Source organism: Trachemys scripta, chromosome 5 (assembly GCF_013100865.1).
Source record: "Trachemys scripta elegans isolate TJP31775 chromosome 5, CAS_Tse_1.0, whole genome shotgun sequence".
In the NCBI taxonomy this organism is placed as follows: domain Eukaryota; kingdom Metazoa; phylum Chordata; order Testudines; family Emydidae; genus Trachemys; species Trachemys scripta.
Genome location: NC_048302.1, coordinates 115,008,944 through 115,028,154, shown reverse-complemented (window position 1 = coordinate 115,028,154; position 19,211 = coordinate 115,008,944). Strand labels below are relative to the sequence as shown.

The following is a 19,211-nucleotide window of genomic DNA, read 5'->3' as shown; positions in this document are numbered from 1 at the left end:
AGAATCAACCTGTGTCTCTTTGATGCCCCCAGTTAAGTGATGACTTACACAGTCATTCATTATTGGTCAGAATTTGAATTACAGTTGCATTCCGTTATCAGAGTCACAACAGAAAGTTCTTAATAAGGAGACTCTTGCACAAAGAGTCTGTCATCTAGATTCTGGGCAAAACTGCTTTCTCCCCTGTTAGGAAAGATAAATATGAATGAGTTGTGGTAACTTAGAAACTCTGATGATTAAGACAGTGCTAAATGCAAAGTTTCCAGTTTTCAAATGAGAAGGGTTTATTCAAGAAACAGAAGCATGGAAAACGTGAGGCACACATAAAGCATTTCCTTTAACGAGAGATAAAGAGAAATAAATTGCAGTGTCCACTCACAGGCCACACAGTAACCATGAAGTTCCATATTATGGAATAATCTTCACTGAATGAGTACCCTTGCCTTTGGAAGTCTACGTTTTGTTGTCTTCAGCCACCTAATTGAATCACAATACCAAAGATCACCCACCTAACTCCAAGTAAAGGAAACTTCTTCTTGAGTTTCATAACCAGGGCNAGCACACCTGTGTGGGCTACCTGCATCACTGTGGGTGGGTGAGCAGTCACCAGGGCCGGCTCTAGGATTTTTGCCGCCCAAAGCAAAAACAATTTTGGGCGGCCCCCCTTATTTAATTACCCCACCCCCAGCCCCGCCTCAACTCCGCCCCTTCCCCAAATCCCCAGCCCTGCCTCCTCCCCCCAGGCTCTCAAGCCTAGGAGGGAAGGAGGGAGGGGGAGAAGCGGCGCCGCGCCGCGGCCACTCGGAGTCTCCCCCTCCCTCCCAGGTTTGAGAGCCTGGGAGGGAGCGGGAGACCCCGAGCTGCAGCGGCGCACGAAACAGCTGATTCGTGCGCTGCTGCTCCCCCTCCCTCCCAGGTTTGAGAGCCTGGGAGGGAGGGCGAGTAGCGGCGCGCGAATCAGCTGTTTCACGAGCCGTGGCAGCAGCAGCGGAGGTGAGCTAGGGCGGCCAGGGCACATTTTTAGGGGCGGCATTCTGGCGCCGGCCATGCCGCCCCTAAAAATGTGCCGCCCCAAGCACCAGCTTGTTTTACTGGTTCATAACAGACCAACTTCAGTGTTCCTCGTCTTTTTCTGTTGCAAAAACAAACCACATTGTCCATTATCTAAATGGGAATATGTTTCTCCAAAGCTTGATGGCAAGTTTGCATTTCCTAGCTGCTGCAAAACAGGTGTTGGCAAAAATAATTTTAGATGTGGTGCAATAACTCATAGTAACAAGCAGACATGGTGAGCAAGGGAAAGGGTAACAGTAATAAGATTGCATAGTGGCACATTTATATATGGATAGTTCCATGAAAGTTTTATTTAAAAAAAATTGTTTTAAAGATAAACTCATTTCTCTCAGGAAGAGAAGTGGTGGTTGTTTTTTATGGCATTGAATGAGTGATGCTGTTCATGCATTTGTCTGTTCAGATGGTGACCAGTAACTTTTAGATTGCATGTGAAAGGACTGTCCCAGTAATTGGCTCTTTACCTGACCAACTGTGGTCCTTTGAACGTTTTTATTTATTTATAAAAGTACAAAAGAATCCAGCCCGTAGGTGTAAGTACATACTGGGAAGTGATATTAAGTACTGTCTGTAATTTTATTTTTTCATTCCTTTTCTCTGGTAGGCTCAGAAGTGGTACCGAGAGCTTGGCTTTGTAGAAGCAAGATATGAAGAGGTCAGAACTCAGTTGACACAGACACTCTCTGAATTACATCAACTTAAACTAGCAGATGGCGGGGAAAGGCTTAGAAAGCAGTGCTGCCAATTAATGGTATGTATGTAAGTGAAATGGAGGGAAAAAATACTCCTTGGGAGAAGACGATTTGGATGCGGAAGATGGATTAGTGTTCAGAATAACAGATTTTGAAACAAGCCTGAAACACCTAGATTTACTGGAAGCAGAGGTCAAATCCAGGCAGGGATGATTCAACCTTTCCAAAATAGATAAATTGATTATTGAGCAGTTTACTGTGCATACTGTAGATGACAACTTTAAAAGCAAAGTATTTTTGCTCTGCAGGGACACTAAAGAATTCACATATTTTTTTATAATAGGGATCACCCTGCTGTCCTTGGCTAAAGTTTCCCCTTTCCTCACCATTATGCATTATGTGATGTACCCTGGTTATTTGCCTGGCTGCTGTCTTCTCACTCCACAGGGGTATTTGAGTGCTGCTGCTGCTGCTGTTGGCATATTTCTACTATCGTTCGGCCTGATCTTGGAAGGTGCTGAGTACCCACAAATCCCACTGAGATATGGATGCTCTGCATCTCTCAAGATCTGTTCCATTATTTGGACACATTAGGTGAAATTCTGGCCCCACTGAAGTCAATGGGAGTTTTGCCATGATGCCAGCTAGGCTTTATGGAATCCTTTACATCTATATATTGAACTTTGGGATGAATAAATACCAGTTCAGGGGAGTTGAGAAACAATCTTAAAAGGAATGATAGGAACAGCTGAACCAAATTCTGCTTTCAGTTCAACCAGCATAAATCCTGAGTAATTCCATTGACCAGTATGTTTAATAATATAGTTAAAAAAGTAATAGCAGAAATTATATAATAAAAGTAAATGAAAATTCAAGCAAAATAAATATAAAAACAGATTTATACAGGGACTTGATAAGAGGTTGGGGAACTAAACTGGAACTCAGAACATGTGGGTTCTATTTCTTGGCTCTGCCATAGGTTTCCTGTTTACCTTGAGCAAGTCACTAATTCCTCTGTGCCTCAGTTCCTCAATGGTGAGATGTGGTCGTAATTAGATCTGATCATGCTCCCACTTTCCTCTATGAGCCAGCTCCCTGGTAGGTCTACATCTCCCAGGATACACCACAGTCTCCCCTCTTTGTGTCATGGGACTCGTGAGAGATGTAGTCTAGGGGAGCCCAGCCCATAGAGGAGAATAGGGACACAAAGTAACTGAAATTCATCTCCCATGAGGCATGTGGCATATCTGAATCTAAATAATTTGGTTTTTGTCCTTAAACCAAAACCTATTTGGTTTTCAGGGGGTTGGTTTTTGATGAAAGATCAAAAACTTTGAAGAAAGCAGAGTTGTTTCTTGAAACCTTTCATTTAGTTGAAAATCCAATTTTCCATCAAAAACCAGTTTGGATGGAAAATTTTAAACCAGCCCTTCAAGTAATATTTCCATACTTCACAGGAGTGTCATGAAGGTAAGTTAATTGATGTTCATGAGGTGCACAGACAGCATTGCAATAAGAGCTATGGACAAAATTTTAAATAAATAGTTGTATTGAAGAACTCCTTCAAATAAATATCACCATCAAGGCAAATCCCAAAGAGACATAACCTCCTTGCAGATTGAGTGCTACCCAGATGCATCTCTAGCTAGGTCCTTAAGACAGTCTATCTGGATTTTCAGTCTTTGTCTGTCATTGGCAATATTATCTTGCCACTGACACTTTTGGTGACCATGTAATTGCCAGCCATGTAGCAGCATTCCTGAGTAAACACACTTTGTAATTTGTTGTTCTTCTCTCCTAATAATATGTTAATGCCTGAGAAGTTGCTGAAATCAAATCATAAATATCTTCATTGCTGATCTTGTCCTGCTTTCATAATTTTTGTAGCGTTTGCTAATTACTGATCATTTATGCAATAGCTTCCCCTTCCCCTTTCAGAGTCCCTGTCTTTGTCCAACTCAAACAAGTAGTGGGATCAAATTCTGTTCTTGGATGTACACACCCGGCTCCCACTGAGATCAAAGGGGCTACAAACATACATCTGAAGGCAGAGTTTGCCCCCCTTATGATGAGTACGTGACACCGCAATTATTTCCATGGCAAGAGGCTGTGATGCCTTAAACACAGGATATTGACTTCACTGTCAGGATTAAACAAAAGGGGAAGCTGAACTGAAAGGGAGAAAAGCTCTTATTAGACACAAACTATCTTAACAATAGCCAAGGCTCTATTGCTGAGATACGGAGTGCGTTTATTTTAATAAATGTTCTATTCTCAATTTGCTTCCGTTTGAATTTTCCGTTTTACAAGAAACCTTTTTATAGCCATGAAGCTCTAAATAATAATGGCTTTTTGTGCAATGTGAAGAAAGTGATCTGAATTTTGCTTGGTAGAAAGTCATTCTCTTAATTAAAACAAACAAATGTAAGAGTTTTGGCGTGGTGACTAACATGAGCTGCTTTTCTGGGCATATCTCCCCTCCTGATTGTAACTGGTTGGGCTGAGGATTGCAGCTGTATTTACAGTAAGTTGCCACCACAGTTGCCAATTTTCACGCAGTAAATAAGCACCCCCACTTTCACAATAAGCCAAAAATCAAGCTAATCCCATTTAAAAACAAGGCCAAAACAAGCCAATCCCTAAGAACCCCAACACTCTATGTGACTAGACCTCCTCCGGCATAGAGTCTGGGACTGTGGTGGGCCTGCTGTGCACCCCTGACTCTCTCCCCCCCTTGCCCTTGCTTGCTGGGAGCTGATAAAAAAAAAAGAAGCAACAAGCTACAAGCCAAAAACTAGCCAACAAGCAACTCAGAAGCCAATTAAGCCAAAAACAAGCCAGATTTCTGCGTTTTTTTCGTGGGTTTGGCATGTCAGGTTGCCACCATAGACAAAAGATCTGACTTCACCCCAGGAAGATACTAACATAATCCATTTGTAATAAATCACTATAGCTTAATTTCAGTGCTAAACTACCCTATCTCACAGCCTTTATCGCAGATGCAGGATGCAACGGTGTTTAGTGATCTAGATGAGAGAGATAAGATATCTCAGGCATATAGCTAGGATTGCTTGTCAGCTTGCTCTTAAATGAGTGTTTGTTGCTTATGGAAAGCACTGGTTGAAGTTTATCACTTACCTCAGAGTCTGCACACTTCATGATATTCATGCAAGACTTTCTGCACCACCATGCAGTAGGTGATATAGGGCACTGAGCTGCCATACGGGAGGTAAACATTTTATAGGAGAGGAAAGCTCAAGGTTCTATAGCACATCAGTGGCAGAGCCCACATAAAACTTCTGACTCCAAGTTCTGTGCTCTAACCACTAGACATGCTCCCTCTCCAATCTTGGGACAGTTTTTCAGAACTGCTCAGCATGCATAATCAGGGCCAGATATTTCAGAAGAGCTTGCCTCTCATTTAAAGAACTAATTATGTGCCCAGTATTTTTTTTTTAACTTCAGCATGTTGAGTGGTGTGATATTTTGAAAATCTGGCCATAGGTTTCACAGTGGGGGCTGCTGGACGCTGAGCCCTTTTGAAAATCTGGGGGTTTAAATGGGAGCTGAGCAGTTATGAAAATCTGACCCCAAAACAGGTGATTTCAATGGCTTTTGTTATTCAGGAGGTTAGTTAGATCAGGGCCGGCTCCAGGGTTTTGGCCGCCCCAAGCAGCCAAAAAAAAAAAAAAAAAGCAGCGATCGCGATCTCCGGTGGCAATTTGGCTGGAGGTCCTTTGCTCCCAGCGGAAGTGAGGGACTGTCTGCCAAATTGCCGCCGAATACCTGGACGTGCCGCCCCTCTCCAGAGCGGCCGCCCCAAGCACCTGCTTGCCAGGCTGGTGCCTGGAGCCGGCCCTGATTTATATGATCATAAATTGGCCTTTCTGGCCTTAAAAATCTATGAACAGTACTATATTTGCTCTGGAAGTTCTTCTGGTTTCAGAGTTGGTCAGCAAATGCACAGAAAGAATCTGTGTCTTTAAACTAAACGTAATGTAAAGAGAATCATATTTTATTTTCCTCTTGTCATGGAATTAAACCTCCTCAGTTCAATCAGCAATTGCGTCCTCCACAATCACCAGCAGGCATTTACTTAAGGAATAAAAAGGTGGAGGATTTTGGTAACATAGAAGAACCACATCTAATCTCTGTACCTTTGGCTGGTTGTTACCCGTAGATACCATCAGTTCCTGATGTCTCGATCCTAATCAGCCTGACTGCATAGACACTTGTGTTCTGTTTTTGAAACACAAGAGGGAGCCAAAAATTAGAGACACAACACATGTTCACTCACTAAAATTCCAGCATAGAAGGGGTGAGTTTCATGACAAACCTCAATTTTTATCTATATTGGAGGTGTTTTATGAAGGTGGCATGACTATCACTCCAGTTTACTATTGTTTCCCATGAAACAGAGCCTTCTGTGTACTGTGGTCTGTTATGGTAAAGTGCCCAGTGATGTAAAATCCAGAATGTTGGTCACAGAATTAAGAAAAACACCATATTTATATATATATATTTGCTATAGACCATAGATGAATAATAGCTCTTCTACCAACTGTATAGTTATAAATAGCTGCTGAAATTAAACTACATTCCTGCATGTGTGGTCACAAAAATACTGTAATTTTAAAATGGCGTTTGGTGGATTTAACTCAAGTTTTTAAATTAAGGTTTTAAAGTTTAATCAATTTAAACTTATTCTTTACAACACAGTGGAGGAAAATTGAACAGTACTACATGTATCTAATTAATAATTCCAGGCTTTTGTGTATATAAGGTCATAAGACCATATATATTTTTCGTATGCACCCCCATTCTTAGTCAGTATTTTCTACATAGTTTCTTGGTGGTAGATCTTCTTGGAGTTGATATACTGGTTCAGACTGTGAATTTAAAGTCCTCACAAATCCTTTTAGTTTAAATGTATGAAACAGAACAAATCAAAAGAACAGGAGTTACATTCAAAAGTTTGTCTTCCCTCAAATTCCATCACCTCTTATATTTCCTTTTTTAAATTAAATAACATGTTAGATGCTCAGTTAATTGTAATGGTTTTCAGAGAATAAAATAGATGTGTGAGAGAGAATACTGCTGTTTGCTGTTTGAAATGAATGTGTGGGGGAAAGAAGGGATGTGTTATATAGAGGTAGTAGCAGGGGGTAGGGCACTCCTGGGCTCTGTTCTTGTCTGTGACCTTGGGTAAGTCATTTAACCTGTCTGTGCCTCAGTTTTCCCATATGTGAAATAGGTATTTTTATTATAGCAGTCTCACAAGGGTGTTGTGAACTCATTGTTCCAAAGGTGCTTTAACATTCTTGTTTGACAGGCACCAATATATTTATGATATTTTAAGTTATACACTTACACTGGCTTTAAAGGTAAAAAAATAATTTTGACATATGAGGTAAGTGCACATTTTGATTGACAGATTTTGGGTATTCTTTTAGTATTCTGTACTAAGAATAGTTTTATGAGTTTATAGATCTAGCTTAAAAATATATGTATATTTGTTTTCTTGAATACGCACAGAAGGAAGCCGAAGAACTAAAAGAGGATAGGATAGCCAATAAGAGATTAGAACAGCAAGTGCTGACCCTGAAATCCCAACTAAGGGACCAGACTGTATTACAAAGTCAGTTTCAAGACTTGCAAAACCAAGTGGAATGCCTTCAGGCTCAGCTGCGTGAAAAGGTATAATAAAGCTGGCTTTTACGTGTTTAACTGAGTGGACTAACATGGGCTTAGCTTGCTGATTCCACTTTATTCTTCTGACATGAAAGGACCAAAATATTCTTATTTCTAAGGAATGGTTATAAGGGCAATAAAATGGTGTATGCAGTGCAGCCACATAAAGCATAGTAAAAGCAGCAACACTTTTAAGTGTAGACAGGCCTTAATTGTTTTTGTGTGTCATCAAATTTTTGTTCAGTCCCACGTATCTGAGAAATTCCTGTGGCAAGTTGATTAGTGTTAACAGTTTGCCCTAAATGGGGCATGATCAGTGATGTGTTGCCAAAATGTTAACAGCAAATCATGTGGCATTCGCTGGGGAAAATCTCTTTCCCTCATCTTCCTCCCCCCCTCCCTCCCAGCCCCTCGTGGAAGGGAGGCAGCCTCAGTGTGGAACCACCTAGGAGCTATTCTTCACAGCAGCAGCTGTGATGAAAAGCTGTAACCTCTGCTCTCTGTTCTGGTGAGGGAAAGAACATGAAACATAAAATATTGTGTCAAACCTAGTGGATCATACTCTCAAAGCCAATCCAACTGCAAAAGTTATGCCCCATAACACAGTATAAAAGTTATCTTCTAATTAGGTGTGCTCATTTCTGATGCATATGATTATAATGGCACTGCACATAAGAACATAAGAACGGCCATAGTGCGTCAGACCAAAGGCCCATCCAGCCCAGTATCCTGTCTACCAGCAGTGGCCAATGCCAGGTGTCCCAGAGGAAGTGAACCTAACAGGTAATGATCAAGTGATCTCTCTCCTGCCATCCATCTCCACCGTCTGACAAACAGAGGCTAAGGACATCATTCCTTACCCATCCTGGCTAATAGCCATTAATGGACTTAACCTCCATGAATTTATCTAGTTCTCTTTTAAACCCTGTTTATAGTCCTAGCCTTCACAACCTCCTCAGGCAAGGAGTTCCACAGTTCCATAGCTCATCTTTTGAAGATCTTCTATATTTGATGACTGGAGGTTCAGAGACAAGTTATTAATTATCATAACCTTTAGTTCCTTATCACCAGTATAGTCTGCAGCTACCTCACTGTTAAGTGCATAGACAAGTTCAGCTTCTGCTGTCTTTCTGCTGAGGGCAGGCAGAGTGCTGCAGACAATATAGTTCCTTCTTGGTAGGGTGTCCATATGTCCCGATTTTATAGGGACAGTTCCGATATTTGGGGCTTTGTCTTATGTAGGCACCTATTATCCCCCCACTCCCTGTCCTGATTCTTCACACTTGCTGTCTGATCACCCTACTTCTTGGACAACCCAGCACTGCATCAAGGAAGTGTGAATTAACAACACAGTGGTCCCATTAGAAAGTCTACGTCTGCCCACAGTTACCACACAGTGCCATCTGAGATGCCACAGTTATTTCTTGTTCATAAGTGCAGGAGAATATGTTCAAATCAGAAACCACTGTGTGGTAACTCATTGCCTTTTGAATAATATTCACCATATAAAAACTTTAACTAAAAATATAATAAGCCAAAAGCCAACAGCTTAAATGAAAGGTGGTTTTGTTGTTCACTATTCTAAAAACAGAACTGATGACTGAACAACTAAAGGGAGCCATATTATACTTCTGATAAAGCCTGTGGATATGTCCTTTAGAATGGAATGTCCTTTAGAATGAAATCTCCTGATGCTTTGCTAGAGTTTTAGTTGATTTATTTGGGTTTTAGTTATGTTAGTTTAATTTATTTTTATTTTACTTTATTTAAAAAAAAAAAAAACACTTTTACACTTAACCCCCCCAACATTAAATAACCAATATAAGCAAATAAACACAAATGAAGATGGGAGTGGCCATCGTTGGGAGGTCACGCTGGGTTCTAGGTGGGTTGCCTGGTTCACTCCAAGATAACAGGCTTTGTCGATAGGTGATCCTGTTCAACAGCAGGAGTAGACAGAGTGGCAAAAGAATCCTGCTTAACAGCAGGAGGAGCAGACAGCTCCCAGGTCATCCTCCCAACTATCCATTTAGGGCAGCGTTTAGAGTTGTATTTCACAGCAATGGCAATGACCCCTTCAACACCTTGCAGAAGATCAGGTCTGGCTCTACCATTTTTGCTGCCTCAAGCAAAAAAAACCCTGCCGAAGCAAAAATAAATAAATAAATAAATAAATAACAATAAAAATAAAATGCTTGGACTGTGCCACCAATGCCGCCCCTTAGCATGTGCCATCCCAGGCATGTGCTTCCTCCGCTGGAGCCGGCCCGGCAGAAGATGCACCAGTGGCCCACCTTGCTGCTGCTGAAATTGTGGCCTACGTATTATTCTTTACTACTTGTCTACGCCCCTCTCTGACTCATGCCTGCAGGGTTTATCAACCTCACTATCAGTGCAACATGTCAAAGTTGAGCAACAGAATACAGGATGAAATAAAGGTCTTTGTACCAAAGTTAATTGCTCCACCTCACCATCTTGGCATTTCACTTCTTGCTTCAACATAAATGAAGTGTGTCCAGTGAAATGATCTCTCCCGGCCCCCCTTCTTTGCTCCCCCAATCATAATACAATTTAAAAAATTCTTTCTTTTCTGCTATATACTATATTCCTTCCCAAACCCACAAATAATAATGTAAAATGGCATCGTGAGCCATGTTTGTTCTCATGCAATAATTATTTTGTGTGTGCGTGGGCGCACACAATGTATGTCATAATTTCACTATATAAATACAAATCACCATTATCAGTCAAATAAAATGTGTACACATGAACATAAAGAAATCCATATTTTATTGTGTAATTCTAAGTTATTAATATGAAACTGATTTTATATGTTGAAAATGGTGGGTGTTTTTGTCCTAGAGATCTGAAAGCAGTATGCAATCTTGTACATATATCTTTGAAAGTTGTACCTTCACCAGCTCCAGTGAGTGCAGAGTATGGGGAGTTTTCTATATACACATTTGAAATCTGTCATCAAATGCTCATGTAGAAAATCCCTCCTGAGTTCCGGCATGTTACCACACATTATACATGAGAAAAGGGGAAACTACTTTCTGGAGAAGTGGTATAGAAGATTCATAGGGTACATGAGGAGATGCACGCATAATGATGGATACCAGAATAAGGCTTTTAATGTTGTGCTGCTGTGATTAAGTAACCTGAGGTGGCCAGTGATGAAGGAGCTCCTTAAACTACCAAAACATTGTAAAGGGAATCTGAATAACTGAGTCCAAAATGTTTTTCATTCATTTAGACTGAGGAACTTCAGAAAAGAAAGACTGAAACTGACCTGACAGTAGCTCCGCTCAAGGTAATGTATTTTGCTGAAACTGTTGCAGCATCTCTGATCTTTTTCATTGATTACGAAGCAAGCTTAATTTGGTTATTCTTAGTAACAGTATACTTAGCCACACTCTTTCTGTAGTGTGTGGTATGCCTGTTTCCAGAAGACCCTCCTGAATGTTAGCCATTTGACTTTAACTGGACTGCAGGCCCGGGGTTAGGAGGGGAAGCTGGTATCATTGTTACTATTGCTGTTCACCTTGCCACCAGAGGGAACTAGTACGTAGAGGACTGAACTATCCATTACTAGTTATCTGTATGTGTTTGTTGCGGTTGTTATGCTGCAGAGCTTGATGGCTCAGAAATATAGGAATACGAGCAATGTCTTAAACCCTGATGTCAAAATCTGCTTAGTCAGATTAGACAAAAAATATAAACACACTGGGGAACTGAAGTCTATTTATCTGTTGTTATGCTACATAGGCTAAGCTGGCTTGCCTTGTCCGGAAATGCCATGAAAGAAACAGCTTGATTACCCAGCTGGTCAGGGAATTTCACAGGCATGGAATTATGGATTCCATTTTCAGTGAAGAGGCAAAGAATTTGGTGAATGACATGGCGCTTGCAGAGTACACTACCTCCTTTACATCTGTACGCCATCGAGAGGTAAATGCATAAAATTCCCAATCATACCAGTCAATACCTGCACTCTGTATAAAATGTATGTAGCCAGATGGTGAAATGTGTATTCTTAAATGTTACTGACTTTTATTAAACCAAATGGTGGGGGGCCCAAAGTATCATTTATCAGAAAATAAATGGGGCCAGATTCCTACTTGTGGTAAATCAGTGGAGCTATGCCAATTTACTCCTGCTGTAGACTGGGCTGTCGTCTCTGGAGGAGGTCACATGGTACGTCTGCCACCCGTAAGACAGTGAGATGAAGACATAGTAGACATAATATGCCCCAATTCTCTAAAATGTCTTCTTCACCCATCTCCAAATATAGAAATAGAGAGAGAAAGAGATTTCTTTTCTATTTTGTGATAAGAAGTGAGGCATCACTGTAAACTTGTGATGGGATACACCTAGTGCTAGGCTAGGTGAAGACTACCCCCAAAAAAGTACATAACTGCTGATGTTGAAAACTGTTGTTAATAGAGTGGAGAATTACCCATCCTGTCTCTATTCTTCTCGTCCTCCTTTGCTCTTCTTTTCCCACGCCCTCCTCAGCCTGAACGTAGTATGCCTCCAGTAGCTCCCCTCAATTTATCTCTGGATTTATTGCACCAAATCCTTGGTGAGTGACAGTGGGTCTGAGCTCAAATTTGTAGGTTACTCCCTTTACTGAAGCAGTGACCGCATGAGTGCTGAAGATCACGTTTGAAAGTGTGGCTGCCAAACTGTTTGTTTACATGCTACCACTTCTGCTTTTGAGTGCCCTAGTGGAATGAGCACTCTGTGTTCCAGAGCACTGGAGCAGCTGTCCTCCGTTAAATAATAATAATAATTAATAAAATCTAGCACTTACATAGTGCTTTTAATCAGTAGATCTCAAAGGGCTTCACAATCTTTAATGGATTCACCCTCCTTCCACACCTCTTGAAATCCTTCCTTTGAAGAGCATGGAACATAGGGCTGGGCTGAAGGTAAATGTATTTCACTCTGATTTCTTGTTCTCGTTTCTTTTAATGCTCCATTGATCCTAGTGTCCAACCTACCCTTTATTGGGTCTTGGCTGGCGGCCATCTAAGAAAATATCGGGACACATTGGGGGGGGCGGCGCCGGCGGAGAAAAAAAAAAACGCTGAGTGCTGCTGGCGGAGCGAAATATCAGGACAAATTGTATCCAGACCAAAGATCAGTCGGGACGTAGGACAAACACCTAAATATCAGGAAGTCTGGTCCCCCTACGGCCATCCTCAAATCTCCTGTGCTCTGGTGCTTCCGCCTTGTCAAATATACACATTTTGAGGCTGATTCACCATTGTGTTCCTCCAGTTTTATGCTGGCTGCAACACAATAGAGAAAGGGATGGAAAAGTAACAGCTCAGCATTCAGTGTTTATTCTACCTCTGTTATGACAGTGGCACTTCTTAACAAATCCAGCCAGCTTTTGCTCAGAAACTGATCCAGGACTGCTGGGGATAGGGAATAAAGCTCCAAATGGAGATACTGTAACTCTGGCTTCATGCCCGGGGGATTGCCCTGGCCAGTAATACACTGACTGCCAAAGAGATTATGACTTCAAATTCTGTCTGGCAAAGGAGAAGCAGAGAGTGAAGGTGAAGAGAATGATGGAGACAATACTGTGTGAAGCTGGATTTCAGCTACATTGTAAGCAACTGAAGCACTTAACTATCTGGGGTCTGCGTGCAAGGTTCCGAAGAAGCTGTTCCTGAAGAACTGGACCAAACAAGACATCTTGGAGCTGGCACACTTGTCTTCCAGCGCAATTTTTAATTTTGGATTTCAATTTCTTTTATCCTCAGAACTGGGTAATGCAGTTCTATGCAGAATGGTTGTAGCTGGGTTGATCCCAGGATATTAGAGAGACGAGATGAGTCAGGTCTGACAAAGAGCTCTGTGTGGCTCGAGAGCTTGTTTCCCTCACTAACAGAAGTTGGTCCAATAAAAAGATATTACCTTCCCCACCTTGTCTCTCAAATACTTTTGGTAAGTGCAAGGGTTCATAACATTAGGTAGCTTCATACAGAAGCCTACTATATGGCTGGAGGAATAAAGACATTTGGGTTTGAGAGTGTTTTGTAAAACTGGGGTGCTTACCCTGTAGATAATAATAATAAAAATTAAACAAGAAAGATATATGGTGCCCTATTTTTTTCTCCAAAGCCTCCCAGCATTATACTGAGGGTAGCATTGCAGGACTGGTTCCTAGAAACAGTTCATTCATTTTTCAGTTATGAACTGCTAGTTTATTTACCAGCAGAAACAGAGATGGTTCAGCGTGGATATATACCAGCTTAGTGCAGATATGCCTGCTTGCAACAAAACTTAATTACATTTTTAAAGTGTTTATTATTAAATGGCCTTTCTGCTAGGAGTGTCCATTAAGAGATTGACCGAGGAAAGGTTTTTTCTCAGTACTGTACTTCATTTGTTTGGCAGACAAATTGCACCAAGAAACTCAAGAGCAGAAGCGACACATGTATGCAATAAGAACAACTTGTTTCATGCTTTTAAAGCACTTTCTTAGCTCCCGCTGTGCTCAGACATATATAAACAACATGAAGATGTTTGGGGTTTTGGAATGTAATACCATTCAGGGAAAGGCAACACAATGACTTATGGCAAAGTATGACCATAAGGTTATGTTGATGTTTCTTTTCTGCATGTTTCACTGTATTTCATATGGCACTGAAGAGGTTTGTTTGTTCTTCTAATCCATTACATTTTAAGAGCTGCCAGAAATAATACTTGCTTCTGTATCTTGTTAAAAGAGTGAATTAATTGTATGTTAGTTGTACATTGGGGTCTTGATAAGACTCAAAACTGTGTTCAGTTTAACTACTACAATTAGGAAAGTGATTTAAGATTGTCATTTGGTTCCATAATCTTTTGGAGTTTTCACTTTCCCTTACTCCCCAAAACCAATCAGGTTTATAGTTCAGCTTCTCTCTCTCTCTCTCTCTGTGTGTGTGTATACTGTAATTTGTATGCAAAAACTTGAACAGAGTTATAATTGGTAAACTTTGTTCTTTTAATCTATTGTCACAAAAATCTTATAACTAGAAAGAGATTAATCACTAATTTACATGACAGGTGGAGTGATTACATTCTATCCTGGAAAATATTTATTCTCAAAGTTAATGTGAGATGGAAGAGTGCTGTTGTACTTGAAGAATTAGTCTGGGCTCTGTTCCTGGTTCTACCTTATGCTTTGAGTCTGACTTTGGACAAGTCACTTATTCTCTGTCTACCGCTGTTTCTCATCTAAAAAGGAGGTAACATTTCACTGCTCCCAGTAGCTGTTGGGGAGACAAATTAATTAATATTTGTGAGGTGATCAGATGTTGCTGTGGATGAGTGCCATGGAAAAGCCAATCAATTATATTAAAAAATACAGTGCTGAAACTCATGTTTACCCAGTTATGTGTTCAGACCTGTTCAATAAATATAGGTACCAGCATAAAAATAATGGATTGAGTTTTGTAATTAGCCTCGCTGTCAGCAGGATCAGGCTCAATAAATTATATATATCCTGTGATAGACTATACATGTTCATGCCACTTAACAGACAAATAAAAGACAGGATGTCTGCCCCAAAGGGCTTCCAGTCTGTAGCAATGGAACTCTGTACAGGTGCAGATGGTCCAATTTAGTAGATTACAAAGCAAGATTGGAGCCTAAATTAATTTATAATTTAACAAATAATGATTGCAGTGACTGAAGAGACAGAGAGCGTTCATTCATATCCATGTGATACATTTTTGATTTTCATAATCAACTATTAAATAATGCAGTCCTATAGTATATTGAATTTATTTTGCATCTTTGACCATTTCCCTGACATTTTGTCACTACTGTTCTCAGCAAAACCTACTTCTAACATTCCAAAGATACGACCAGCTTTCAAACTGCCACTAAACAATCAATCAGAAAGGAATCTAACCCAAACATTTCCTCCTTTCCCCATAAATCATCCCCAACATTTCAAAGGGTGCTATAGAAAACCCCCACATAAACAGAGTTCCCCCTCCTAAGATTCCTGATAGAGAATTGATTTTACTCATTTCTGGACCAGAGATAAATTTAAGGTCTGATATCTTGAAACTCATCAGGCCTCAACACACCTTGTTTATCCTATTGGGGAGCTGGAATTCAAGGTTTTGCAATGATATAAGGGCTGATCCTAAACCCATTGAAGTCTAAGGCCCACAAACAATTTGTATCTAGTCTTTGTGGTTCAGGAGACTTTAAAATTATTACTGTGTGGTTCATAGAAAAGCTATTTTAGATCCCCTTTTAAGGTGCTAGTTTTGATTCTCCACTTCATTTGAGTTAGTACAGTTCCCAATGCAGCAAGGGGCTTATGCACATCACTAGGGCTACTCACCTGGTTAAAGTTAACCATGTGCTTAAGTGTTGTGTTGAATCAGGGCCCAGCTGGCTGGTGACCATTGCATTCCATAGAGTATGAATTTATTAAGACTACTTGACCAAAAATGTTTTCTTTGCAATAAAAACCCTTTCAACTAAATTATATTTGAAAAATTGTTAACAATATGAAGGCTATATGATATATATGATATAAAATGAACAACCTGGAAGATGTAACTTTGCGTTCATAGTGCTGGCTAGATCCTCAACTGGTGTAAATCAGCATTCTCCAGTGACTTCAAAGGTGTTATGCTGATTCACACCAGCCAAAGATCTAGCTTGAATTAAGCACAGGGTAGCAGTCATCACTCTGAATTTCCTGGATTGGTTAGTTTTACAGCCCAACATTATATATTTAAACTGGTTTTCAGTGACGCATCAAATTCAGTTGACTAATGAGGTTGTGTTTTCCTAAGTTAACCTTCAGTATCCTTGTTTAAATACCAGGCTTTCCACTAATGCCAGGATACAAATTGATCTAATAAGCTTAAGGGAAGCAACACCTCTGGGAGCATGATCTAAGTCCAATAAGATGGGCAGCTTCAGTTTAAATTGTGCTGGAAGGTTTTCCTCACTTCTAAACAATGCACCATGTGCAGTATTGTTTGTTAGCATTAATTTACTTGCTTAGAAGCCACAACTAAACTGTAAGATTAATTTCAGCTATTGGTCATCCCCAGAATGTATTTCAATGTGGCCAAAAATAAAGGCCTGTACAGGAGATCTTGCATCACTTCTATAAGTTGTGCTAGAGGCGCATATGTTGTTTGGGGCACTTTTAATGTTCATTTGTGTCTAATATAAACAGGAGGAGCTGGGCACGCGGAGAAATAACTGTAGTTTATTTCTAAACATGGTCTCATTGTGAATTCTTCCAAAAGACCTAACTCCTGAAGACCTCCTTATAGTAATGGTAATTGTGATGGAGTGGGAGTTTTTCATAAATATTTTGTATGAATACTGTGTGTGCCTCGGTTTCCCCTATGAGCTGCCTGGTTAACTATGTGAGGGGGAAAGGTTGTTTGCAGAGATTCAGGTGTGATTGACGCCTGCCTGTGTGGGGCTTGGCCCATGCCCATGGAGAGCCTGAAAAAGACAATGGCCTCTCCAATTGCCAAGACATTTGGAACCTAGCAACTAACGACCTTGGATGGCCCACCCTCTGCAGGAAGCCAGCTGCTTGTGACCAGTTGGAGAACAAAGGGCTAAGGAGGATGGCCAGGTGACCCTGTTTCCCAGGAACAAGAACAAAGGACTAAGACAGGGTCCCTTAGGGTTGTTCAGTGTGGGCTGTTGGAGGGGAGGAGAAGCTTCTGGACTGGGACTACAGCGGGGTCAGAGAGGATTCTTGGCTCAGGACTGACCCAGATGCTCTTTGCTGTCACTTTCTGTTTTCTATGTTAACTAAGGACTTCCTATGCTGGGTTCCAGACATCTAATAAACCCTCTTGCTTTTACAACGCTGACTGAGCGTCACTCCAGTTAAAACAAGTTGGGGGTGCATTGCTCCCTTTGGGTGTGTAAGTCTCCCTCAGGTGCCCAACCCAGGTGGACTCACTGAAGGGTGCTCATGGCGTGAAGCAGGGGTACTGAAGGCTCCAAAGTTCAGACCCAGGAGGCACTGGGCTTACCCCAGTGAGAGAGTGTGACTATAAGGGGGTTGACACACTAAATGGGTCCTCCCAGGGACAGTTCAAGAGCACTAGGGACCTGTGGATCCATAACAGTAATTAACTAGACAACTGAAAATCATAAACACCAAACATGATGAGGTTTTAAAAAATAAAAAGTATATAACCAACGGTTACTTAGATTATAAGCTCTTTAGAGAAGGGTCTGTCTTTTTGTTCTGTGTTTGTACAGCGCCTAGCACAATGGAGTCCTGGTCCATGATTGGGTTACCTTGGCTCTATGGTAATACAAATTAATAATAACGTGGTCAATTGTTGCATCCAATTTGTCTGTCCTTTCTTTGAGCGTTGCTTAGTTAGATTGGAAGCTCTTTCTGCCAAACAGCTTTTCTTCCTCCCTGCTTATAATGTGCCTTGCACAATAATAATAATAATAAGGATAATTAATAAAAAAGCACTTCCCAATAAAGACTGTCAATATGCCCTGATAATTACGTATCATTCCTCCCTACTCCGTTCCATTCTGTTTTGGACCATAACAACGCTGTCAGGGGAACCACCTCTATTGTGTATTTTCCAAATTTCCTGAGATATGTATCAAGTTCTGGGGGAGAATTTGGATGACAAGGAGACAGTGTGGCCAGAGTTGGAGATAATGTTCTAATCTGGGCTGGATCTCAGTGAAAACCAACCTGCGAGCCTTCAGAGTAAATAGTAATAGTTTAAATGGTAAGAACACCAGCTTCACCTGGCATGAATGGGGGCTGTTTATATCTCACTTGTGCTTCAGATTGCTAAACTATGACTGGCTTGCATGGCAGTGCAGGGGACTAAGAGAGTTTAACATGGCCTCCATCAGTCCCTGCCGTGCCCCTCCTCCCCCCTCCCCCAGCTATGCATGATCTGTCTAGATCTTGTCTTGAGTCCAGGCAGAGAGGGGAGAGTAGAGGCTGCAGGTTCAATACTTCAAGTGGGTAAGGAGTGGACATAGCCATGGCCTCACCTCTCAACCTCTGTGCTGAACCAGGCAATGAGCCAATGCCGCATACTCCCCTCTCTCCTCTCTCCCTCTTACAAACCTGGAGCTCTGGAGGAATTGTGACTGAATTGCATTTCCTTTCCAGAGCGGCTCCTGAAACAACGCAGGCCAGAGTTTTTCAGCTTTCATAGGACACATTGGTTTTTATACATTTGCCTAAAGCTTTAAAGAAAGGAAGTACCAGGTATAGAACTTCTCCAATTGAGTTAGCACTTTGATTTCTAGGACAGGGGCTAAATGATGAACAGAACAGTAGAACTGCTTCCTCCACCGTGGTAGGACAACTTTTTCTGAGGTTTCTTGGGTGGAACAATGGAATCCGGTCTATTTTTATATAAATACAGCTTTATTGCCTACTATCACATGTATCAAATTTGAAGAAAATAGGCTTAAAATGACTTTCCAAAACACCATAATAAAAAAAGATCTCCACATAAAGGGTCAGAATCTGAACTTACCCAGCATTTAGGGAGGAGAGTTGCTCTGGATCTTGGAGTCTAGTTCTGGTTCAGCTCTAAAGCCTGTTCCTATGAGGTGTTGATCTTTCCTGGAAGGGGATGAGTGCCTTTGACTCCCTTTTTAAGGCCCAAGATTCGTCACAGGATCAGGCCTCTAGTTATGACATCACAGGAGCAGACAAAGGGGGAGAAGGGAAAGGAATAGAGAAGACTGTATTTATTT

At 41.1% G+C, this 19,211-nt stretch overlaps 1 protein-coding gene across 1 annotated transcript in view; it reads left to right on the top strand.

Moving 5' to 3' along the window:
- Positions 1-19,211, top strand: part of C5H4orf50 (chromosome 5 C4orf50 homolog) — an 84,896-nt gene that overhangs the window by 29,821 nt on the left and 35,864 nt on the right. The window contains exons 9-12 of the mRNA XM_034770967.1: positions 1,676-1,822; positions 7,299-7,460; positions 10,711-10,767; positions 11,223-11,405. Coding sequence (XP_034626858.1) covers positions 1,676-1,822; positions 7,299-7,460; positions 10,711-10,767; positions 11,223-11,405 — 549 coding nt within the window. The remainder of the gene's footprint in view (positions 1-1,675; positions 1,823-7,298; positions 7,461-10,710; positions 10,768-11,222; positions 11,406-19,211) is intronic.